Genomic DNA, 26897 nt, shown 5'->3' on the forward strand with positions numbered 1-26897 from the left:
TCAACATTGTTGATTTGACAATCAGCAGAGGGTTTTAATGTTGCTCACTGTCGGCACTATGTTGTGGCGACATGATTCCGCTGCACGTGACCTCATAGAGCGGAGTTGCAGTTGAAAAAAAGCCGCCTGTGGTAATTCAGCATAGAGGGGAGTGGATCTAGGGCAGGCAGAGAAGTTTGGGCACAACTACAAAAAGAATGGCTCTCACCTACGACTTGGTTCCCGTCGTTCGCACCAAAGAGCCGTTTAAAAAAATCGGATCGTTCACAAACTTCAAAAACATTAATAGAAACCACATCTGACTTCTGCGTCTGCCATTACTACTGTAGGAGAGGGGTAGGGGGCATTTGATTGGTTGAAATGTGGAGCGTTGACATCTCATAGTCCTGAAAAATGGCATTATAAAATAAACGTGTAATTGGAGAAAAGGCCACTTTAAGAGAAATTTGACTTTTGAAAAGTAAATTGTGAAATAAATACATCAATTATTAAATTACAATTAAAAATAATGAGTTTACTTTTCAGAGATGAACAGGATTTAAATAATTTAACTGACTTTAGAGTTAATTGCTTTGTTCATATATTTTACTATTATTATTTGATTAAGTATTAAACACTTTCTTGGAGATATCAAACTTAATTTAAACTATTTGGCCATAATCTTGGTTTGTTGGCAAATTGAACAGTAAGTAACTTGACTCAAACCCCATTATTACAGTTTGTGTGTTGGAGTACAGTTATTAGATTCATGTAAATTCCTGATTTAAGCAATATCGCTTGATGTTGTACTGAATATCATCACGGCTGTGATTCGGTCTTAAATAATCACAGCTGTGATATTCAGCACATCACAACCTTATGTGTGACATTGCTTTTATACAACAGTTAAACAAGCCATGAATACTAAGAAACAGTAATAATCAACAACAGATAATTTTTTACTCCATCAACTTAACTAAAACTGGACTTTTGTTGGCAAACGACCTAAACATTCTCTGCTCTCTGTGTCTACAGGTGAACACAGATCGGCTGTTTTTTATGATGTACATTTATGTTTGTTTTAATTTATATGAGTCTGCTGTGATTCAGAAGAACCAGCTTGATTAATGTAGACATACACTCCTTTAACAGTATTCAGAACAGCTGGCTGAGGCGGAGTGATACACAGAGTGAGAAGTCACAGTGATGATGAACTGTATATCACCACTCATGGACTGCCTCTAATCCAATCAGGTTACTTGGTCGGGACTAACTGTTGTATATGATATTTAATGTGTTCACAACAGAGGTGTCAGGACTGCATCCAAATTCCCAGAGTTGTGGGTTTTTGTAAGAAAAATTGAACAGATATTAATACATGGCATCATTTTGTGCATTCGGTGTAAAAAAAAAGGATCTTCTTTTTTATTGAAAACAATTTCTAATGTATCTTAATGAAAAGTTTGAGTTCAGAAACTGAACTTCGAGGTATACAGCATAATACACATTTCAAATCAATGCGAGAAACAGACAAAGTCCGGTGTTGTATTTGGTTTATTTCATTGATTTCATCTCCTGTCTTATAAACCACAGTCAGCAGAGCAGTCTACAGTCACAGGGACAAACCTGATTGTTTTCCTTTCGTACTACTTTGTTAAAGTCTCTTTTTCTTCTGATCTAAAATCTTAAAACTCAAAGCAGGATACTGTGAGATGAACGTGATTCTGAGCAAATGGCCCCGATGCCAGACTGCTCTGGCTGAGCCGGTGAAGCAGTCGTATTCTGCTAAACCACAGAGAGTGCCAAAGAGCTCAGTGACGGGGTGATGGTGGGGACTGATGTGTTGACTGCAACTGCAGCCGCTTCTACAGACTGTATGGTGTGTTCCAAGTTCACTTTCAGTCCAAGAGTACGACCCTTCTGCCGCGGAAAGCAAAGCTCAGGATGACTGATGCAGCGGGGTGAGGAAGGAGAGAAGGAGGGGCTGATGAGGGGGTATGATGGCAATGAAAAGGGAGTTCCAAAGACTTAAGAGCAGTGAGTGTGTGTGTGAGAGTGAGTGAAGGTAAGGCTGTCCCCACTTTTTTCCCTCCACTTCACTGAGGCTAAGGCAAACGAAATGCCAGCACAATTAAAAACATAAAATTACAAACTGAAGGAGAAAAAAGATTAAAAAGCTAAATAAGCAAAGCTGCAGCCCCAGAGCAGAGGCACATCCATGGTGAAACTGCAAAAAAACAAAAAACAGCACCACAAAGACGACATAAATGTCCCCTTTTTCCATGATCTCTGGAGTGACACCACATTAGGTCATGTGACTGACCGCACGTGCAAGTGACACTGGGGAGGCTGGAAGTTGTTCGCTCATGAAGTACCTGAGCGAGACTGACTAAAATCCAACACAGTGAGCATCTACAGGTACAGAGTTAAATACAGGGCCATAGCTCTGATGCTAATAATTAACATGCAACTCATGTTATGCCTCCAGCTTTGTTCAACAAAATCAAAACAAATAAGTCTGGCAATAAAATCAAAATAAAAACGTAAAGACAGGGAGGGAAAAAAAGAAGATTTGACCAAAATGAAAAATGGTCCAGATCGTGTCGGCAGGTGATCCCTGGTGTTATGAGTCACATAACCTAAAAGTCCTATGGTGGTGTGTGCTCAAAGCGTGTCTTGAGGAATTTGAAAGCTGCCCTCACTGTGGTTGGATAAACGAAGATGGACTGCCGCAGAAGGGGCAAAATAACACAAGGTTTTTGGGACCTGTGCACCCGTCTGAAGGAGGTCAACAAAGTATTGAAGGGCGTCTTGCTTTCTTTTGGTCCCACATGGGGAGAATTTGGACAAAACATTTAGGCAATCACAGGAAAATCAATTCCATTGATGTGTTTCCTGTCACTGGTGTGAGTAGATGGTGTAAAATTGCAACCATCTGGCATTCTAAGTATGTAAAGAAAAGATTCACAATGCAATGAATGGAAACGCGAGTGTTTGTATTGCTATACTGGTGCACCACTGGGTGCTGCAGGTCAAGATTCTGGGCAAGTACAACTATCTCAGCCAAACTGAGGTGCTATTTTATATCTGAAACGTCTCTGAGGAGCTTCAGGCTGAAACGGGGAGGGTTTATTGCTTTGCAGAGCAGGTACGGCAGGCTCCCTGTAGGACTGGGTGTGTAGCCAGTCTATCCCTCCTCTTATGTTTCTTGATATATCGGTGTGTATTTTCGTAGGGGTAATGGAGGTCTTCCCTTTTTACAGGCGATAAGTTAAAACACAAATAAACCAACAAAAAAAAACCCTGACAAAGGGCTTTGCATGGATACTATGGTTACGTTTGGCACGCTGGGGTCAGGAAGCAAGAAGGAGAGTGCTAGCAGGGGAGCAGGCATCGTTTTTGGGCATCAATAAAGTCAAAGGCTATGAGGGCCCCCTGTGGGGCACCTCTGTGCTATTATCCATTGTAACACACAGGCACACACACGCGCACAAACAAAAACTCATCAAGTCAGCCTGGTCGACTGTCAGGAGAGAGTGAGCGGAGTTCATCATCTCTGGGTCGGTTCCTTATGAACGTCTCGCCAACAATGCATCAAAACTCTGAGTCCTTTGGCTGTGAGACGGCCATTAAAATGAATTCCTAACCACACCGGGGTCCAGCGGAGGGCGAGTCTGTGTTTTTTGCACCAGTGTGTTTTAACCATGTGTGTTGTCCACTTCTAGGTTCGCTGGGGTCACAGTTCGTTCAGGTAGTGAATGCTCGCTGTGCGGCGGAGGAGCCCCAGTGATTGGTGGGTACCACGTCTTTAAAATAGAAACCTCTATTCTTCTGTATACTCTATTTAAATATACACACTCCTCAGCACAGCCAAGTCTACAATCATTAGCTTCATAATAAGAATATGAATAAACAATGAGAATAATAATAATAATATATATCGTCGTTCCTAGCATGAGTTTGTCAGCAGCCATCACTAGAACATTCAGGGTGGTAATTGCATATGTACAATAAAAACGTCATTTACATCCCAGAGCTCGAGGCTCAGGGTCAGAAGTCATATGTGGTGGTTTTGTTGGGGGATGGAGGGGGAGGGTGTCGATGAATGCTGGTGTGTTATCTGAGCCTCTTCTCGGCTGAGTAGATGGACATGTAGTAGTCGTTGCTGCCTACCGCCAAGTGGGGCTGCAGGGAGACAGAGAGAACAGGCAGGTAAGACAGTAAGACAGTGTTGGTTTACCGTAGGTGGAATGACATGTTTGTGTGTGAGTGAACTGTAGCAATATAATGCATGCATACCATTTAGCAAGTATTTTCTTCACAGATGCAGTAGTAATGTTAGAATGCTTGAGATTTGCAATACAGAGCTAGCTAATCCTAGCTCCATTGTCAAAGTCAAAGACATGAATCCCCTGAACAGAAAAGTAGCGTGTTGCATAAAACGCCAGGAAAAAGTAGGTAGTTCATAATAAACGAAAATATGTTGAAGTTAAATCATTTAGCTAATTACAGAACCAGGCCCCTAAGTTATCATCAACACAAACTGTGAGTTTTGGTCCAATTTGTTGATAAGCAGCAAAGAAAAGAGACAGATTAGGAGGCTAAATAAGCACTTCTATTTCAGGCTGTGCAGTGAAGTGGTGCCAAGGTGAGCTAACTGCCAAGTGATGCCAGAAGACAGAAGTAATATTTACAGATAAACAATAATGCTTCGTTCAAGCTTTCATACCATTCTGCTCACATACGCACTTGTGTACTTGCTGATTTGTACTTGCTATAGGATAGCAAGTTGCAGTGTTGCAGCTCTGGAAAGCTGAATAAATGACCATCAGCAGAATGACTGGTGGATCCATGTTCAGGGGATTAAATAACTTGTTATCATAAATACTCCTTAGAAATAGGCCTTTGAAAACCATGACATGGCTTGGTTAAAAAGGAAAAAGTTTGTCTGTTTAGCTGCTAAATGTTGCCCTATGTTCACCAGCTAACTCTCAGATATACGTCACTTTGGATAAAAGTGTGTGCTAAATTAAATTGGAACATTGTAGCCGGTTGCTGACTTAGTCTATTTTGTAATAGACTGTATAAAAAGATGGACGACATGACAGCTCCCTGAAAGAGAAGCCAAAACGTCTCTATCGCCCCCTGCTGACTGGCTGCAGTATAGGTCATTAAGCCCGCTTCCTCCATGTTAACAGATAGGACATGGGTCAAACTATAAAATCAAAATAATTAAACATGGTTTCTGTCATAATAGTTAGTTCTTATCAAGCTGATTTATGTATTTTTTGAGAAGTTTATTTAGTTATCAAATGAGTTATTATATTATTAATTTGTTATTGGAAGCTATAAAAAAGGTCTAATCTCATCAATGACAGCTCTGTTGACAAATCCGGTGAAGGATCAGTAAGAGGAAACGTAACTAAAACCATCACTACAGTCATTGAACCTTTAATATCTGTGAACGTCCGCTTCAGACCAACACAAGAAGCAGTTCTGCTGCAGACTGTGCCAGCGTGAGGGATCTTTGCCTTTTTATGGGTAAGTTAAATGTGTGTTTTGGTTAGTGGAAGGGCCGGTAAGTCAATACTGCGGCTTCACCAGCCGATCTCTACTGCACAGACTCTGGCTCCAAATGAGCAAGATGGCAGCGGGGGTATTTTGGCTTCACTTTTGTGCAATGAGTGGAGATGGAGATGCGTCGTCCAACTTTATGTGCAGTCACTGGTTCTGACTGGTGCTAGACAGGTTATGTAATGTTTTGATGGAAACAGCAGCCTGTTGCTGCTGAAATGAGGTTGATAAGAGCAGAGTAACGGGCAAGAATACCTAAACAATGAGCTTAATGAGGCTAAGGGAAACTGTTGGTACAGTTCTCTGAGTGTCTACTACTACAAGGGTACACTTTAACCTTATATATAGTCCTTTGCTTCATTGTCTATACAAAATCTTAATTAGTGCAGCTTTCTATGCTATACTTACCTGCTAGTATCTTGATTCTGTGCTTCCTTATCCTTATACTACTGGGCTATATTTTCATTACACTACATTAATATGACAGTTATACTGTACATTAGTTACAAGTTGCTTTTAGATTTTAAACACATAACAATATCAATGTACTAAACATCATGAATTATTATTGATTAAACAGGAAAACATCATTTAGAGTAATTCTGAAATGATTGATAACTACAGGCCCAGATGAACAACTGCTTGAATGCTGTTTTCAGTGATTGTATTGGTCATTTTACCCAGTAGGGATGGAAGGCTAAACAGCTGATGGCCCCGATCCTTTGTCCCATGAAGCCGTCATAGTACTTAATGTTGCTGATCACATCGCCGTTAGAGTTGTAGACCGCTATGAACTGGTTCATCGATCCACTGGAGGGAAGCGGACAAAACAGAGACAGAGAGAAAGAGAGCTTTAAATGTCACATTAATCATTAAGTGTGTGTGCTGCATTGGATTTCTTTTCTGGTGAATTAAACTGTCTTAATGGATGTCAGCTGTAATGGCCTGCTACGTTTCTTTTTCCAATTCAAGTAGGAATAAAAAGAAATATTTTTAAACATCTTGTTTGAAAAAAAAAAAATATGAGAGGAAAGAAAGATTCTTCTCGTAGGGATCTGACAACAGACTGTGTTGTGGATCTGACCTCAACATTGTGGACACTTCCTGCACTTACCTTAAGCTCATCTTTGAGCTTTAACCTAATTAAACACAAACAAACTCACCATGCGAACAGGTTGGCCTGTGGGTGGATGTCCAGTGCTGTTAACCCCTTCACTGTCTGCAGCACGTTGACGGAGTCCGGTGTCCGCGGTTCAAAGAATCGAACGTCTCCGTTAACACTGGCAGGGAGCATCAAAGTCAGTATAGGCAAAAACACAAAAGGAGTTAGGTAACATAGATCCCAACAAAGAAGGAGCATACCTGACGCTGATAATATGCCCGTCTGTCTCCTTCTGTAGATGAGCTTTGACCACCCAGGCTCCGTGCTCCCTGTAGGTCATAACTCGACTGCAGAGACACAACAGACAGAACAATGTCAGTGAGGGTAACACTAAACTGTATTTCTTCACAATGATCTGACAGGAAACACAAGAAAATAACAGTACAGGAGTGACATTGCGAGCATCATCAGCTCCAGTAAGCTCACAGCCTAAAACAAAGTCATACATCAATTAAAAAATCCAAAGGATGTCTTGACATTGAAAAGGTAAGTGAAAAACATGGGAACAGTAAAAACACGAGCCATGACTAAATCCATTTGTGTCACCTTAAAACATGCAGTCCCCCCCGTGTTGTTCACCCACATGTGTATCTGTAGTGTAAAAATTGCCCTCTAATTTCAAGCTGCAGGGTCAAATGCCTTGGTCCAAACCTTTCACATTCAAAGGCCTTTATTAGCATGTCATATTCCTGTAAAGTGTAAAGTAAAGCTACAAGCAATTAATGTAAACATTGTCTGCATTGTGTGAACTTGTGTGTATTTGCTGCAGTCATTATTCCTACTTGTCTCCTGCATGGAATGGGGAGATACTTTCTTATTAAAGATAAAAAGCTCCAGTAGACAGCAGGACAAAAAACTGCATCTCTTTATGCTGCAGCATGTAATATAGGTGAGAAACCACTGGGTGGCAGCGTGGAATCATGGATAAAAACAGCAAAAACTGACCGTGACGGCACAACGCCCGAAAATCAAAACCCTATAACCGTTTGTTTAGAGCAGACAGTCCGGTGCTGTTTTATCATTGTTTTAATTGTGAACTGCTGATTAACTTTAAGCGGACTCTGGTACAATGCATCCAACGAAACATTTATGTTTTAAGTGGACATAGTCCATTTACAGATAACTTGATTAAATACATCCTGACTACGGCTGTGACAGTACATTTGAACTGAAATCACATTTCAAAACACTCTGTGACAGCATGACATTTAATTAGTTATCTTCTCCCAGCACTGTAAAGAAGCAGAGAGGTAGAAATAACATTCATTACCAATTACAATTTAAACAATTACCCACTATTTCAAGATTTCAAGCAGCAAAACAGAAATTTTAAACTTCTATAAGAAATCAAAAAGAAATTCCCAACCTGACCTGTATGTGGTCTCTGCTGCTCCTGGACTAATCTCAGGGGGGAGCAACATAGTTGCAGAAAGATGTAACTCCATGCCTGAGGGGAGCTATTAAATTAGCTTTACTTAAAGATTTATGGACCACTTCATGGTTTAACTGCTGAGTTTTTCCCCTCTGGGACTGAAATTAAAATAATGTTTAACCAACTGAAGGGATTCGGTGCCACCAGGGTCCATTAAAAGAGGTGGCAACCCCAGAGGGAGATTTACAGCACGAAATATATAATAAATATAGATTATAGAAGTGAATAATGTAGGACTCTGTAGAAGTTAATGCCCGCAGAAACTGCTGTGTGTGTTCTTCAATCTATTGAAATAATGGTACAACAGTAAAAGAAAATTAAATTGTAAATTAAAAATCAATTTGACCAGCGCAGCTCTCTAAAAGGAAACGATTTCATGTCCACTCAGGAAGAGTCAACCTGCATTTTGTCGGTAGAATACCTGCGCTTTTTTTGGCTGTATCACTGAACACAGAGCAGAGCAGGAGCAACAGCATGGCAGGCTGTAAACTTTACTAACCAAGTCTCAGAAAGCCCTTCAGTGTTCATCCTTCACAGGGTTTTTACAAAGAGCAGAATTATCTGGAGAGGTCTCGTCCTCTCAAAAACATATGACCCAGAAAGAACCCTTAAAAGCTTGACATAAAAAGTCTGGGTTTCTCTAACGCTCTTTGGTGGTCACAGGACATCAGAAGGGTCTGTGAGCACAGCGGCTGCTAGCTTGTTTTAAAGGTGCACAACTTGTTTTTAGGTTAGGATTCTTTCAGTTCCCATCGTTCACAAGATTTTAACAGGGAGCTGAAAGTTTCTGCAGAGGTCATAATCTTCTAAAACTGAAAGAAATGCTGTTAAAGCATTTTAGCATTAACAATCAGCTTATTTGACCCTCTTTGGGAGCTGTGAGCTGAGCTGCTGCTTACTTTCGCTCACCAGCTGACCAAAATGCTTCACCTGGTTAAATTATACAGTTAAAAATTAAGTTGATGTGACTTGAAATTAGTTGGCCTGAAATGTTTAAATTCTAGTGATGAGGACGACAGCTGCCAGATAGAAGTTTGCTGGGCTGCTGAACTGAAGAAAAAGGGAAATGACAGTCTAAGTCAAATCCAATTCAACCAATACAATTCAGGCGTTGGTAAAACCCTCGATTCAACCTTCTCTGTGATAGACAGTGATGAATTCAGCGATTGCATGTAAGACTTGATAGAGAGAGAGTGTATTTTACCATTCATTCGGGCCCATCCTCCTGTCGAACACGCGCACAGATCCATCACCCAGACCGGCAACGATGAGCGAGCGCTGGGAGTCACAGGACAGGCTGGTCACACAGCTGTCTGCTCCTGTTGGGATGTCCTGGAGGACACACACAAACAAACAGTATTATCCAGGTACCACTATCATTGGATCCCCTGTTTCACACGAAAGCTCCTCAGAGCTCATCAATCATGTGCTCTGCTGACTGTTGGCTCATAGGAAGTTGGACTCAGCGTCAATATGCAGCCAGAGGCGAGGCTGGGCCATTTGCACTTGTATTAAGTACATCCATCAAGACGATGATAAGCACACAGAGGACCATTACATGTTCAAAACATAGAACAAACAAAGTGGAACCCACACTAATGCTTTCTAGCTGCCATTAGTTTACTATAACAGGCAACAGCTTGAGTTTACTGTAAACTGTGCACATTTTACAAAGAGCTCAAAACCAGACTGTAACAAAGATGATTTATTCATGTTTTACTACCACAACAGCTGCTGGCAGGAAACAAAAGAAAGAAAACTAAAAGAAGGAAGGGGATAAAACCTAGGAGAAGAAGACAGAAACCATTTCTTCCCAGAAACTTCCCAGACTGCCGCCTCTTAACAAATGGTTTTTCCATTCCTTTTATGGGCCTGATTTATACAAAATAAGATGTGAACACAACGATCTTTAGAAACAGACCTGCAGGGCCTGAATGCAAGTTTATCATCAGCTCATAAATAGTAACAAGACTTAATCCTTGGGCTGAGGGCTATCTCTGCTCCTAGTTTCAGCTGAATTCATTTTAACTTTCAACAGACACACAAACAGGTGCACTGAGTGTTATACCTGGACCTTCATCTCTCTGTCAGTGTCCCAGATCCTGATCACTCGGACATCTCCAGACGTCATGAGGAGGCCGGTCTCCTGCTCCCAGTCGACGACCATGCCTGCACCTAAAGCACAGTGTGACAGAGCAGTCACAAAGCACAGCATGTAAACACAAACCATGCATTTGATGTCACAAACTCTCTGAACTAACCTGCACCTCTTACCTGCTTTTGAGGAGGTTATGTTCAGAGATTCAGAAATAATTGGCTGCAAAAACAACAAATGTTTTTCCTGGCTGTCTTCACAATGAGCGCTATGGATTATCAGCTGAGGGAATACCTTTGATAAACAGAACTGTTGATAGTTTCGTTAGTGATGTAAATGAACAAAGCTGTGAAGCTGCAGCTGTGCAAACTGTTTGCATTGCGTTTCTGAACCTACAAACATTCAGTTGATGATGCAGGAAATCTAACGCCCCTCCAGTCTCCTCTTATTGTTTCCCTGTGTCCTTCAGGTAATATTAACCCTTTAAATTTCACATCATCCATACACTGAAATAATAATGATGGTCCTGGTTTACTGCCAAGTCTGTTTCACATTTCTGGCACTGCAGCTTACAGAACACTGATTAGAAATGTGAGTATATTAAATTGATTATTAAGATAACATTTATCTAGATTTGGCTCAAAATTGGTTTTCTTGTCTCCTTCATCATCAGTCAGTGTCTTAATGCACTTCTTGAGAAGGCCTTTAAAGTTTAAGAGCTCTACGATGTACAGTTATGATATATATATATAAAAATAAACACAAGACAGTGAAAGTGCTGAGTGGCAATATCAAAATAATAATCATAATATTCACAAAAGATTATGATTGATGTACAGGTTGGTGCTCTATCTGCTGGGGCATCGCTGCCTTTGCCTACAGGTGTGCTCATGAGAGGCCTTCGCCTGGGGAAACCACACCAAACACCTCTTTGGGCCTAGTAGGGTCATCAGCTGGGGACCACCAGTCATTGATGATTCGCTCCTTTAACCCCAGTACATCTGCTGGTGGCGGAGCAATGGCAGAGATCTGTCCCTGCCAATTCCTGCTGATGCCCTGGGTGTTGCTTGGCCACCAACTCCTGTGCTTTCTCCTCAGCCACAGCCAGAAGCTGCCTTTCTCTGGTACATTTATGCCAGCATTACTATCTTTCCTTATTTGCAGCAACAGTGTTGTTTTCTACTATAAGGTCGATTTTTATTCTTCATAGCTGTCGTAATCACCTGTTGCTCTGGACTGTAGACGGTACAGGGCTGAAAATCACATTGTGTTTCATGCCCCCTTTTAGACAGCACCTTTGTAATACCTGTTTTATCTACACAGGGTTTTAAGTAACGTAGAGCCAGTTAATGCCAACTTGTTATTAACCACCTAACATGCTTTGTGGTTCAACTCCTCTGTACTGCGTGGTGTCACAATTCATGCTGGAAAAATCCTCAAAGGTACCCCATATCCTGCATATGAGTATGACATATTAAATAACTGAGAATAATTGAAGCACAATATGGATTTAAATTAAATTATATGTAAAAAGAGTTAATTTAAATTGTAAATATCAAGTGCAAGTGAACCCTCACACACACACAGCTGCATGTGTTGATCCCCAAACAATCGACACACAATCTGTCAGAGGTTTCAGAAGTCTCCTGCTGCTACATGCGAGTCAAATGACACATTAGTGCAACAGATTCCTGCACCATTGTGCAACTAATACACACGCACACGCACACGCACACGCACACACACACACACACACACACACACACACACACACAGAAATCTGCAAAACCACAACTTTCTTCACAGACTACATAAGCAAAACAAACACATAGAAACTGAGTCTGTGTTTGAATTAAAGTTTACATTTCTGAGTTTATAAACTTGCCTTTCATGCAGACAGAAGCAGAGTTAAGCATTTTGCATCCTTCAAACAAGACGACCACTGGGAGATACAAACAGTGACCCTGAATCTGAGCCTGTCAGCAGATTCTGGATTAGATGAGTCAAATGGTACTCAAGTGAGAAAGTGAAGAGGGAGGAAGCTGAAGACAGCAAGACTCTTCATATGTTGGCAGTCGCAGCAGGAATCAAGTGAGCAGTGCCATGTCAGCCCCACTCGTCCTGCTGGCTCAGTGATGCCTGGCAGCCTAATGCCTAATGGTGCCAGTGTGCTTCTAAGTTCAGAGAGTAGTGTGAGATACCTCTCCCCCCACACCTAAAACTAATAATCCAAAACTCTTCCGTTCTTCAGTTGAACAGTTTTTCATTAAGTCTTGCACCCCTCTATGCCTAAACACCGACTGCAGGATAACTAAATCTTGTTGTGGTCTGTTTACACCATAGACATAGAAAGATGGATGACATGACAGCTTCCTAAAGTGAAGCCAAAACGTCTCCATCGCCCCCTGCTGACTGGCTGCAGTATAGAGCAAAAAGCCCGCCTCCTCCATGTTAACAGATGGGACTTGAGTTTTTCTCAAACAGGGTTTCTGTCATTATAGTTAGTTCTTATCATGCTGATTTAAGTCCGAGTGTTCATTTTTCTGACAAAATTTATTTTTAATTAGTTATTTGATGCTGTAAAAATAGATGATTGACAGCTCTGTTGACCAATACGGCTCCTGCAGCAGTAACTAAAACAATCACTACAGTTGTTTAAGTTCCCATATCTGTGAACATCTGCTTCAGACCGACACAAAGAAGCTGTTCTGCTGTTAAACCCACTGGTGAGTGGGATCCTTGCTGTTTCCCCCCTCGGTAACTTAAGTGAGTATTTTGGTTAGCACAAGTGGCTACGGCAGCACCACCTGCACGATCTCTACTGCGCAACTCTGGCTGCAATTGATGTCACCATCGCAAGATGGCAGTTCCTGTCACAGGGGCTATTTTGGCATCAATTTCGTACAGTGAGAAGAGATGGAGACGCATCATCCATCTATATATATACACTGAACAAAAATATATACGAAACACTTTTGTTTTCGCTCCCATTTTTCATGAGCTGAACACAAATGGTAAATGGTAAATGGTAAATGGACTGTACTTATATAGCGCTTTTCTAGTCTTTGCGACCACTCAAAGCTGCTTTTACACTACATATCACATTCACCCATTCACACACTGATGGCAGAGGCTGCTACGTAAAGTGCCCAACTGTCAATCAGATATCACATTCATACCCGTTGGCTATGCCACCGGGAGCAATTTGGGGTTCAGTGTCTTGCCCAAGGACACTTCGACATGTAGCCTGAGGGAGCTGGGGATCGAACCTCCGACCTTACGATTGAAATACGACCGACTCTTCCACTAAGCCACAGCCGCCCCTACCCACAAAGATCTAAGACTTTTTCTACGTACACAAAAGGCCTATTTCTCTCAAATATTGTTCACAAATTTGTCTAAATCTGTGTTAGTGAGCACTTCTCCTTTGCCGAGATAATCCATCCACCTCACAGGTGTGGCATATCAAGATGCTGATTAGACAGCATGATTATTGCACAGGTGTGCCTTAGGCTGGCCACAATAAAAGGCCACTCTAAAATTATATTTTTGTTCAGTGTATATACAGCCAATGGTTTACAGTCACGAGTTGGCAAGTAGCTGAGTTGTTCATGAAAAAAATATGTATATAAGCAACATTATCCAACACTTTGTCAAGTTTTTGCCAAGGAGCTCTATAATCTTATTTGCATCAGAAATGTCCCACACGCATGAGAGGGATCTCACAAACTGTTGCACATGTGGTGACAATTTTTCATTACTTATTTTTTGGCAAAAAAAAATACTATAATGATCAGTGTTTCGGAGATTACGTTGTAGCAGAGGATATGTGTATAAGTATAACTGGATATCCGGGCTAAGATTTCCTCTTCAGACTGCTTCAGCGAGTCTGCGAGTAACGTAGAGACTGAAACTGGAGTTATCTGCAATAATATGCAGAGAAAAACTTAAATGGATTAATAAAAAGCTAAACAATGCAATGATAGCGAATCATTGCATTCTGGGATTGCATTTTTAACTAATACATTTAATCTCTTTGGCTCTCCACATGATTGTTTTCCTGCATACAAACATTGTCCACTCAAACTCAATTGGTCAATACCACTCTGACCACGGATGTAAAACCAAAAAAAAAATGTTGTCACTTGCCGACAGATTCTTCATATATATGCAGAAATCTGTCTACAGAGATTACGAATCCACTGGACTATCAGCGGCAGTTGTACAACCACATGTCCTACAGAGCAGAGATGGGCGGAGGCTCCTGTGAGATTGGAACTTTATATGGTGGGGTGGCTGTGTGTCAGGCAGTAGAGCAGGTCGTACTCAAGGGAGACCAGTGGTTCAATCCCCGGCTCCTCCAATCCGCATGTATTTCAAGACACAAACCCCACATTACTCCTGAAAGCTGTGCCATCAGTGTGAGTGTGTGAAAGTGGTTTAGAATTAGAACCAGATGAGGCTCCACCATCAGTGCATAAATATGTGCGTGAATGACATGTAGTGTAAAGCACTTTCAGCAGTTGCAAGACTACAAATGCACCATGTAAGTGCAGTCCATTCATCATTCAATGAAAGCAAAGGGATAAAGGGGCAGGCAGGGACTACTGAAAGCAGGAATGCACATGTAAACACTCATGGAAACTTCTTTCTCTCACAAGGATGCTTTTACCAGAGATGCTTTAGAAACAGCATCATTTTCTCTCCTCTCTCGACCATATTCCATTTCCTGTTTCCTCCTCCATCTTCTCTCTTAGTCACTTCCTCCTCCTGTTCTTTTTTTACAATCAATAACCATCTCCAGCTCACCCACATGTCACCAGCTTGCTTCACACATTCTCTTTATTGTTTAACAGCATGAATTCAACATAATTGGCTTCTTTCACACAATGTTGAGTTGCAGATAAAGAGGTAAAGGACTCCTTACACTTCGCTCTTTTTTGGCTTCTCTGCAGAACAATAACGACCATGTGGATCATTTGTGAACCTTCCCCACTTTCATCTCTTCTCTGTGCCTCCTTTATGAGTCGTGACTCGGATCTACTTCCTTTCTCTGAACCATCTGTGACCGGGATTTCTACTGCTCGACTTGGCTTGTGTTGTAAGGAAAGCCCAAGCCCCACATGGCGTGTTATAATCCTGCACTGTGACATCATGCAGCCCACTGAGGCGTCACAACGTCACACTCCCGGTAGCGTGGGCACAAGTAGGGGGGATAGCACACAGGGAAACATCTACGTCACAGGAGCTGGCCCAGTCAGTGACACGTTCACAATCGCGTGTGGAGACGCTTGATGCTAACTCATTTGAGAGGCTGTGAGAAGAAGAGACGAGGCATTCCCTTTGAAGCTGGCAGCTCTGCGATGAGCAAATCTGGGTTACAATGAGAGGGATTGCACTTGCTGAAGATTCCCCGCATCACAAAAGCGTGTGGGTGTATGTCCTCTAAAATAAGGAGCACACATGCCAAGATTTAGATGCAGTTTTACCCTTCTAATTGCATCATTACCGTCATTCAATGAGGAGAACTCCACTGAGGATAAAATTGAATGTGCATGGGGAAATATTCCGACCAGACTAACACCTCTATGATCTAATAGTCTCTGTGTTTTGATGCTGTGGCCCCATAAACCCCTGTTCCTTCCACTCAGTGCAATGCAGTTTTTTTATGCTGAAACACAATCTTTTGAAACACAAAACTAGTTGACATAATGATGATTAAGCCTTTGACCCACTGATTACAGCCCTTTCATCTACACTATCCCAGTATTAGGAACTAAAATCTTTCCCTTATTATTTCCCCCTCTATTCGTCTCCACTTCTGGCGAATAAGTCCTTCACCAGTCTGATCGAAGCAGTTTACAGGGAGTTCAGGGGGCCAGAGCTCACAGATGTGCAACCTTAAACCCGACCCTTCAGCTTTGTCTCTCGTGGTCCACACTCAGCCGTTCCAAAGGGGTTAAAAATTTGCCTCAGAGAGGGAGCCTTTGTGAGCCTGAGCGGGTCTTAGTTACCCACACAGAAATCAATACAGACATGGAGAACAGAGATGTGAGAAGGAAGAGCGGGAGAAAAGGAGTGTGGGCAATGTTCCCTCAGCTGTGAATCTTACCACTCTACAGAGGTGGAGGTAAACATAGCTTCCATGTACATTCTCTCTTTAAACCAGGTTTCCCTCTCTGCTTGAGATCAAATGTTGTCAGACAGTGATGATATTGTTAGCCGAAGGATTCTGATCTAAACCCGGCTTTGACACCATTTAATCGGGCTGACAGCAGACGTGCTCGTTCATCTTGTTCTTGTGCCAGTGTGCCGAGACGAGCCATAATTTGTGATACAATAATCTATTCCTGTGCATAAAAATCTCTGTCTCACTCCTCGTCTCTCCGGAGAAGGCGCCTTCTTCTGCATTCTCATTCTGCACCATTATCTCCAGTGATGGACTAGCTCTCCCACGCACTGCAGCTCATTAAACCAGTGACGCGGCCTTCCTGCGTCTTCTTTCCCTCAGCTTTTTCCCCTCTCTTCCCTTCATCCTGTTTGCTTTGAAAAGGTCCTCCAGGACTCCGGTAATAAACCTTAGTCGGGATTACCGGGACTTGCCCGGCCCGCATATGCCTCTAATATAAGATGACGTTATCCATGGGAACGCTCTGACTGGCAGCAAGACTTCTCTGCTGTGGCATTTGTCTAAACTTTGTTGGCTGAGGTTTGGCATTTGCGAAGGTTGAAAGCTTCTACCTGCCTGGTTGAGAAAACGCTTGTGAAATGAGGCACAACCTACTTGACATTAGCACTTACTGACCTGATTATTGTGGACAGGACACTAAAGCCCTTTTTTACACTGCCATTTCAAGGCAGGATTATTACGCCTCTGTTACGTTTCGTCTTCTATGTAGAACGCACAGAGGCGGAATGGTGGGGCGAAGTCCATCCGCCTCTGAGCCGGCATCGGAGGTAGTAACAGAGGCGAAACGGCGTCTGTGTAAACTACAGAGCCGGCAGGGCGGAACAGCGCTGTGTGTATGTATTGAAGCACGCGCTTCAAATATACGCGTTTGTTTACACCTTGCGTACGTTTTGCTTTCCCTTCATTTATTTAACTTAATTAAAAACGAGGGAGAGCCCCTACAGTAGGAACGTGTGACGTTATTTTAGGCTACCATTCAAAGTTTTTCAAATGTGATGCAGCTTTGTGATGAGGAGTTAAATATGGTGGAGAAGCTCAACTTGTAAGAGAATCATCTTATTTAACTCTCCAATATTTACATTAGAAAGAAATGTAGACATCTGTATTAAAAAAAAACCTTATGTAAACTTTATATTCAAGGTTTTCTTGATTCAAGTCTCTTGTTATGTGAGCTCATGTAGCCTGTACTTTGGCAATTTAGACCTGAACCAATATAAACTGCCGGGTGCTGTTAAATGTGAGACCAGAACCCACATAACTTAATTTTGTGCTTGAAAACAAATGTAAGGTGTTGCTAAATTAAAATTATGACATCAAAGCTGCAAGTCATACATCAACCTCCAATCTTCAGTGTAACTGTCATAACCTGACATCTCTATTGGTTCCCGATCAAAGTTAATGAACTTCATTTCAGTGCCTCACTGATTACTGTACAAAAACACTATTTATCTTTATTCACTGATTGTGGTGTAGTTGGATCACATTTAATGGATAAATTACTCTAGTTTTTCAATTTGATGTCCTCCTGCCTGACCTCCCTGTGAATTACAAGTTTCCTGGCGGAATGTGACAACGTAAAGGCTACAAGAATCTCTGTTTACAGATTCAGAGAACAGATTACAGAGAAATCTGTAGGCAGGGAGGTGGATTTTAGGGATGGCAAGTGTTCTGGTTTCCGTTTGTAATATGCTTTTAGTCTGAGTAATATTGACCAATCACGTATCAGCAGGCTGTGGCGTATGCAGGAGAGACGTGTGGCGAGTAAAAGAAGGGGGAACGTAATTCGCGTAATGACATCCTGTCAGCTCCCATCAGCGGCTATATGATGATGATTTAGCTTCTTATTACTCTCTATAAACAGACATCTGCATGCTAACAGCTAACAATCCGTTCTAGATCTAAAATTCCACGGGAGATAAATTCCTTTGACACTGTGTCACGAAAGCTGTTCAGATTTCCAGACTTCCTCGAATGCATCAGAAATGATCGATCCAACCTCCGTTCAACAAACAAGCATTTTAATAGTTTTCTTCTCCTCTTGAGGACAGACCTGACAAAGCTGCATTTTGACTTTTTACTAATCTGCATCATGATGTTGAAATTTCAGCAAAGGTAAGACCCGTTAATTAAAGTAAATCACAAGAAAAACTGTTTCTTTTTCTGTAAACAATGCAGCACACGAAAAAGGAAGTCTTGACTGGAAGTTGTTCATTGCTAACCTCCGGCTACATGCCCGACATGTTCACCGTTGTCCCCAGAGGCTATATGGTCATCAGACTATAGCCGATGGGAGATTGATGTGACTGTAAAAAAAAATACTCCTACTCAATATACTGTATGTAAGCGTGACCAATGGCTTATGTCCAAATGGCTATTAACCATATTCTTATTCTCTGGATGAAAAATGTTTGAGACACTGGCTGAATTTGGACTTGAGTAACATTTAAAAATGATTCAGTTTTACGCTGAAAGAATACGCTCTGATCCTGTGCATGATGAGTTGTCTGGATTAGTCAGGTTGCTAACCTCTAAACTGGTTTTACTGAAAAGATGACCTAATAGCCTATTATGACCCATTTCACTTCTCCTACAGCATTTATAGTTACACTCTTGACATACACTATACTGAATTCCCTTACTTTTCATTCCATGAAGGCTGCAGACAAATAAAGTCAGCCTGCCTGGAGGCTTTTTATGTAATTTTCCTGAGACCTAACTCATGTGCCTCTGTCCAACTCCACGTGGAGTTCTCGGTTGTGGATTTGGCAAGTTCACAGTGAGGCCTGATGTTAACAAGACACCAGGTAGTGCGGCCAAATGTAGAGCAGGACACAGTGTCTGCCTCTCTAAAGCCAAAGAGGCGAGAGCTGCCCTACTTTCACTTTGACAGCCAAAAAAAAAGGTCTAAGAGGAGGAGGATAAGGTAAGGGCAAAGAAACATTTGTATCTAGAGAAACTGCAGAGGTAGGAATGAGCAGAGGGAGGGCATGGGCGTAAATGAGGAAGGGAAAAAACAAGTTAAGAGATTATTAACAGTAGATGGATCAGAACTTAATTAGATCGGCTCTCAATCTAGTCTGCAGAGATGTGAAACCTGCAGCAGCCGCAGGAATAGTTTCTGTGGTCTGTGCCAGGCACGGTCCCCTAATTTCACAGGTTCCTCTGAGTATAACGGGCTTATCCTTCTGGCAACACAGACTGGGTGACTCTATGCTATTAAAATCACAGCACCAACATGCTCCCAATTAAACAGTGGCACCTTTGGGACCAGCTTAAATAAGTGTATTTTTTATACATGAGAGAACCCATTTTGAGGTGAGGATGAGGGGGCAGAGAGCAACACCTCACTAAGGATAAAAGCTATTTTCAGCTCTTTAAATAAACATCTATTTAAATTGAGTTTTTTTTCTTTACAAACAAATACTTCAATGTGCAAATTTGCTCTTTAAATGACAGTTTGCTCAAACTGTTACCAAAAAGCAATTGTCCCCTAATAGCTTATTAACCTTAACGAGACACAGGAGGTCTGTTAAGCTTTGGATTTCATAACATGTTGACAGGGGTGCAAGGGGCTGCAGTGAGAGGGATACTAGGCATCTCAAGAGATGCAAGATGTCTTTTTGTTTTCTTTAAAACCAAACACAAAAGCAAAGGAGCAAAGATGTAGAATTTAGAGTGGTCACCCAGCCCTCATTAAGCTTGACAGGTATAAAATCAGGAATTAAAGGGAGGGCTCAGCATTATGAGACCAGCGTGTCCAGCTTATTGACAAGGACATGTTAGGACACATACCACTACTTTCATAGCAAGTCTTCTCGCCTGTGGGATTGTTCCGGTGTGACGTGAAGGAGCATCACATACATTTGAAAGGATAAGGTTGCTGGATGGTGGTCGGGGTAAAAAACAGAACAAACAAAAAAAGCAGGTACACTGCCGGCTGTTAGTGCAGCCCGTTTGCTCTAGGAGTGAGGAAGAAGAGAAGAGAATTGCAACACTCACCTCCTTGCTTACTCCTGTCAAGATAGATGGAGACCCTTCTGGCCAGACCTGCAAGCAGGGGAAGGGAGCAAATGGAAGGGGGGAGGAGGGGAGGGAGGAGAGCGGGGAATGCAACAAAGCAAGCAACAAAATTAGCAAGGACGCCCTGTGCATGCAGACCGACACACGCTGAAAAATATGACTTCATGAATACGCTGCATATGCATTCAAACAGGAGAGGGATGAACAAGGCGACTGTTTCCCAGCGTTGCGTCTCCCAAATGACTAACAGTGACATGCAGGGATCAGAGAGTGAAGGGAGAGGGACAGCGAGGAAGGCAGGAGCTGCCTCTGCATTATAATCAAGGGCTGTGGAAGCTGCACAGGGTCCCCAACCTCCAAGCCTGCAGGACACAGAATCCCCAAATCCTTCACTACAGAGCAAAACAGTTGACTAGAGAGTAGAGCTCAACCAATGTCAGATTTGTGAGGTCCATACCAACACGAATTTAATAAAATATTAAAAAATAGACCTTCTCCTTGGGGATTATCCACAGATTTTGTACCAATATGACTAAACAAGAATTTTCGTCTGAAGACTATAAATCTAAAACAGCTGCCAAATTGAACACTGTCTCCTACATGTGCTGCAGATAGTGCTGACACATTCAGCTGGACAAACTACCAGTTGACACCATGTCTGAATCACCCAAAGCATAGTTTGCTGCATTATATGGTCTGTAACTAAAGCATTTATATTGGTGCATATCAGACATGTACACCAGTACAGATATATCTGTAATAGGCCCACATCAGCACCATAATATCTAATATATCGGTGATGCTCTACTAGATGATTGTACGAATAACTTGATTTCAGTGGGGATTTCAGAGAGTTAAGTGATTAAATAAACCTATTAATTCAGACTAAAATGACGTGAAATAGGAACATTTATTGTTGTGGAGGTGTAATTTAGGGGAGAAAACTGCTTGCCGCCTTGTTCAGCCTCCCTGTAGATGGTGGAAAACCACAGAACAATATTAGAGAACCAGCAAAGTAACAACAAGCCAGACAGACAGAGTCGGCAGAGATAGTTCACTGATGAAAAATAGCACAAAGGCTTGTTATGGGATGACGGGGGATGGGATGAGTGAGGACAGGTTGTGCATAGACTGGTGTGTGTGTGTGTGTGTGTGAAAGAGAGAGTGTATGTGTGTGTGTGTCTGCCAGAATCTCCTTGAGAAATGTCCACAGTCTTGAAGCAAATGCCTGCAGAGCTAGAGCTGTTATTTTTCCAGCACAAAGACAGACTTGTGAAATATTTCATCGAGTTTTTCATTATTAATGCCACAAGGGCAATGCTAAAAAACCTAAAAACACAAGCATATAATTATTGTGCTCTTTCTGAAATATGCTCCATCCACTGGTTATAACTCTAAAGTGATTGTGGGCCCAGGAGGGGAGGTAGTGTGCGAATGCAGCAGGGAAAACTGTGAAAGATTGTGGATGTTTTTGAAGTTTCCTGGCAAGTTAAAAAAATTATCTCAACAGCAAAAGCTGAAGCTGGACTGTTCAGTAAAACTTTTTCCAGGAAAGCTCTCAGTCGAGTGACTGTTCATATTAAAATTGATGCCTTCAGTGCAGTCTGAATGCAGAAGCGACACAGCTGCTGTAACTAACCACACATCCAGGATAACAAGCACACCATTAAATGTTAAAGTCTCAGTCAAAACAAGGCTGTGGCTCACTGCAGGAGAGTCCTCCACAGGGGAAGAGACTCTCAGGGTGATGTGTGTCGTGAGAGGCAGACAGACAGTGATGCTAGTTAAGTGTGTCACCTCTCTACAGGTCCCCACAGAGCTCTGGTGAGTGTGTGGCTTTGTAATGATGGAGACACATATGTGTACGCAGTGTGTGGTCAACACCTCTGCAAAGATTTCCAGTCAGCCAGTGAGTCAGCCAGACACTCATTGTGACAGCTCTGCTCTCATTGCTACCAATTAGCCACATATGTATCTCATTCTATAAGAGATGTGCTAGAAAAATGCAATCTGTGAATTGTCCACCCACAAAAGTCATCCCTGGTGCTAATGGTGTTACACTGGGTCAGAGATCATTTCAAACTTTTTCTAAACAGACAGAAGTGAGGTGGGTAATTATTGCATTTATCCGACAAGCTGTCAAGTGTTAAGTGAAACATACAATCATTCCTGCAGCTGTCACTGTTTCCTAAAAACCTCCGTCCCTGACCCAGAATCGATGGCTGAGAAACACCTGAGGCAGAAAAATGTGGAGCAGAGAGAGAGAGAGACAGAGAGAGTGGGTAACCCGGCAAATGACAGAAGTGGGTGCATATCTCTGAATGTGTGTGTTGTGGGTGTGAGGTCCTGGTTCAAATATTTCTGAATAACTCTGCCAAGAATTAGGGAAGTGTGTCAACACAGAAGGTAAACATGGCAGCAAGTCCAACAATGTCCACAAAAATGATTCACTTCACTACAGTCACACGGAGCAAAGAAGTTTGACTGATGACTAATTTCAACCTGTTGCATTTTTTAATTAATGTAGCTTTCTTTAATAAACTGGGTTTGAATGTAGGCCTCCGAACATCTTTAACTTGCCTCCAACTTGTCAGATATGACAGACCCATGATGGCTATGACATATGTGACAGGGTGAGACAGGTAAAGCTGACAGCTGGCTCTAAGTCAGAGTTACATTAGTTTTTGTTGACGGAAGTAAATACAGACTCCTGACTCGAAATCCAAAACCTGACACCAATGTGGCAGAATCAATCTACAACACAGTGGAGACGGTTTTAGTTTCTATTTCATTGCATGAGGTCAGATTAGGTTTTGTTTAAACTATATGTAACATACTCTCCTGGAGTGGGTTTAGTGCTCCGGTCTGTGTATGCTCACACATACTGATAACATCGGATTGGCAACCCGCTGTGCTTTGATCCCTAAAATCGACTCTGGGAAATGTGTGAATCAGACTGTTAACTTTACTCAAAGCGCACATGAATGTCATGTATTTAACTTGCTGCCTCCCTGATTTTGGCTTGTTTTGGTTGTTGTAATCTGTGGAGATGCATAGGATCATGTAAAGGTGGTCCGTACATTTTGAAAATTGCAGAAACTTGGTCACTCCTTTCTTTTATTTGTAACACTTACAGTTATATATATAAGCTTTAAGGCTTTAGGCAACATGAGTAGTAGTTTTGGTTTATTATGCCCAGCCTCAAAAATGTAGATCTAAGTTACAGCATTGCTAAAACTGTTTATCTGAGGTGTTACATCAACTGCGTGGTCGTTTTTCAGGGGGGAAGATTGTGTTGATTAGAATTCTTATTGCATAGCAGTTCAGTGTTTCTTTAAGTCAGTCTTTCATATGTCATTACTTCTACATAACTCCATTCAGTATTTTAATATAACCTTAGAATGATGGTAAAAAATGTTTTTATTGTGTAACAAAGGCCCTTAAGATTCATACATATTCTATCAAGATTTAGCTTTCACTTTTGAAACAGTATTTAGCAGTATTGCAGAGCAAATAGATCGGTCACTGACAGTAGTGAGATATTGCTTGGCTAACCTATGGAACAATCACTGACATTGTATGGCGGTAGCGTTACAAGCAGAGAGTTGTTTAGTTTCCCTGACAGTAACTTTTAGGGCTGGGTTTAAAAAAAATAGATTTTTCTGATCTGAATCCATTCTCATTTGAATGACCCAATATTGATTAATAAATCCCGAGATCAATCTTTAAAAATATGTGTAAAAACGTATCTGATCACTCGCACTACTGAATGCAGAACGACTCAGCGTACCTCCCCGAAACACGGAAGTGAGGGAGACATGCCTGGATTTGTTTACTGCACCTACTATGGAGACATCAGTGATCGCCGACAGACTCTTTTTATCGTGTGTTCGTCCATGAATATGTAAGTTAGTTTTGCACTGATGTTTATGTTACTCTCTGAGTGTATTTTCGGCATGTTGCACTTATGCCTTTCCTCATATCTCTTAGTCTCGTGTGGTTTTGTTCTTTGTGCTATGTGCTAGATCTCGTGGCCAAATCTCGCAGAAGTTGAACCCCAGTTCGTTTAATCAAAACCATGAGCCAGATGTTCAGACTAAAAATCGGATCGGGACTCAAATCAACTTGGGACCTTGTGAATTGAATCGAATCAAATTGAGAAATCCTTAGCGATACCCAGCCCTATTACTTATTACTACTAATATTACTACTAGTTACTTATTTTTATATGCCCTTTATTGTAATGTTGCACTATCCACTTTGCTGCTGTAACACTGTAAATTTCCCTGTTGTGGGAGGAATAAAGGATTTTCTTATCTTATCTTGTTGTTTTGTACTGAACTAAGGACTTTGCCACAACAGCCTTACCTTGACTCATATAACCAGGAGTTGTTTTGGATAATGCTAGCTAATATTACAAACTTTGGTGGGTATGGCTGTCTAACTGACTTATGATCACTCCTTTCTACTTGTGCTATTGTTCGACTATTTTTTAGCAGGGTTTCCCACACGCGCCAAGGTACGATTATGACTGCATTTCAGCATTTTTCTTTTTTTATCAGTATAAGATCGTCATCCACGATCAATTAATTATTGGACGTTCTCCTCTCCCCCTTGCGTATCTCGAGTAGTGTCTCCACACCTGCTCTGTGAGTAACAGAGAGAGAGAGACGTCCCTCCACTGACTGAGTTGCACTTCTCATGTTAAATATAGACCTTCTTATGCTGTTGGTTTAATAGTTGTGTGCAGCTGTTCTGTTCCCATGATCGATTCCATATGCTTTGTCATTGACAACAATCCTGCACATGCATTTCACCTGCTGTGATAAAGAAATGCGAGTAAAATTTTTTATAAAAACACGAGTTAATGAGGCGACTTTATAAAACGGGTAGTACAGCTGATGAAGAAAGTCAACAGAGCACATACAGGCAGAGAGTAAAGAAGGGAGGAGGGGTCGGACAAGCCACTGTGCTTATTAAGAGAGCAGGTGTTTGTTGGGCCAGCCACCGCCACAGGTGCACCGTGATTCTGTGGGAAATACTGTTTTAGTATGTACCATTATGTTGCTACTTGGGTCATTGGCTTTAGAGTAATAGGAGTTGAAAGTCTGATATCAAGAAGAATAGCTTGTCTCTTAAAACTGCCTAATTTCAGGCTTTTACCAAAAGAACAACTGAATACTTTTATCACCTTTTTGCTTATATGATCCAAAAAGTTCAGCTACAGTTTAAAGTTATAGCGTTCAAAGCTAGACAGTTCAATCAAGCACTGAACCCGAGAAAATGCAGTAAACTCCTTTCCTACCTGGTTACTCTGTAGGTGGGGAAGTGAGGAATGTGAAAAGCATGGGGTTAACAACGTGTCAGTCGCCCAAGTAGAACAGGAAGTATGGTGGGAGTGTGGGTGGGTGGATGGATGGAGGGGTAGATAGTAAAATATAGCGTTGATCTTTACTGTGAGCGCTGGAGGTGGGCTGACCTCTGGTAGTGGGCAGCATGTCGGAGAGGCCCTGCCACGCCGTCACCATCTCCGGGTTCTTCTGGTCTGCAAAGTTCTTCCAGATACGTAATGCTCCATCGTCTGGAGACAGGGGATGAGACAGAAAGATACAGAGAGGGAAGGAAGGCGTGAGAGCCTGAACAAGAACACGCTGCAGCATAGGAAAAGTTAATGGGGATATCTGCCATTTTTTAACCTGGGAACTATTTTTACATATTTTGGGTAGCAAATAAATGACGGGTACAAATAGATTTGGAATTGCTCCAGTAGCCTGCAACATATTTTTTTTGGGCAAATCTGTGTCTGGGAAAATCATTGAAAGGCTCTTAAAGTGATCTTTTTGTCAAAGTAGTTTTCTCAAAGATCTTTATTTAAATAAATGGCTGTTAAGTCACTATCTATCACTGAATGAGGTAACACAATGGTGATTGAGCCTATGGCCCACTGATGAAAGCCTTTGCATTTGCAGAAATATGGACTGGGTGTCTGGCGTGGAAATAATCACAAGCGGTGCCCAGTTAGTGACGCGTTTTCCATCACCCAGCAGTGGTTGGTCTGCCAAAGAGGGTAGGCGGAGCTAAGCGGCTGCTTTTCCGCTTTCTGCAAGTGTTGCGAGTAAACAGTAATCTACTATGGCTGAACAAACAAAGAAAAGATTGATAACTACAGATACATCTTCAAGAATAAGTGAAAATCCAAAGAAAAAGAAAGAAATTCGACGCTCAGATGAAGCAAACAGTCTAAAAAGGAAAGCGACCGTCAGCGAGGAAAATCAAGAGTTACAACCGAAGTCAACCGTGGACGTCACACATGCAACACTGTCTGGGTATATGGGAAGTGTGCTCCTACACTTTCTGTTTGTCGCCATAGGTGCCGCCAGAGAGATCGAAACTGAGATCTTTGAGATTGCCACTTTATGGTAAAAGCCTTGAAACACTTGTTACA

The 26897-nt window shown here is 41.8% G+C and overlaps 1 protein-coding gene across 1 annotated transcript in view; it reads right to left on the reverse strand.

The window, feature by feature from the left end:
- Positions 1–1521: 1521 nt before the first annotated feature.
- rptor (regulatory associated protein of MTOR, complex 1) overlaps positions 1522–26897 on the reverse strand; it is a 201080-nt gene continuing 175704 nt past the window's right edge. Inside the window, exons 29-36 of the mRNA XM_069676908.1 lie at positions 25908–26033; positions 20432–20479; positions 10216–10322; positions 9352–9479; positions 6916–7002; positions 6717–6833; positions 6234–6363; positions 1522–4164 (exon numbers count right to left, since the gene is read on the reverse strand). Of these exons, the coding sequence (XP_069533009.1) occupies positions 4096–4164; positions 6234–6363; positions 6717–6833; positions 6916–7002; positions 9352–9479; positions 10216–10322; positions 20432–20479; positions 25908–26033 (812 nt within the window). The 3' untranslated portion in view covers positions 1522–4095. The remainder of the gene's footprint in view (positions 4165–6233; positions 6364–6716; positions 6834–6915; positions 7003–9351; positions 9480–10215; positions 10323–20431; positions 20480–25907; positions 26034–26897) is intronic.

The sequence above is a fragment of the Semicossyphus pulcher genome, unplaced genomic scaffold (genome assembly GCF_022749685.1).
Source record: "Semicossyphus pulcher isolate SPU_LCO1_2020_fin unplaced genomic scaffold, fSemPul1.0.p SCAF_27, whole genome shotgun sequence".
Lineage (NCBI taxonomy): Eukaryota > Metazoa > Chordata > Actinopteri > Labriformes > Labridae > Semicossyphus > Semicossyphus pulcher.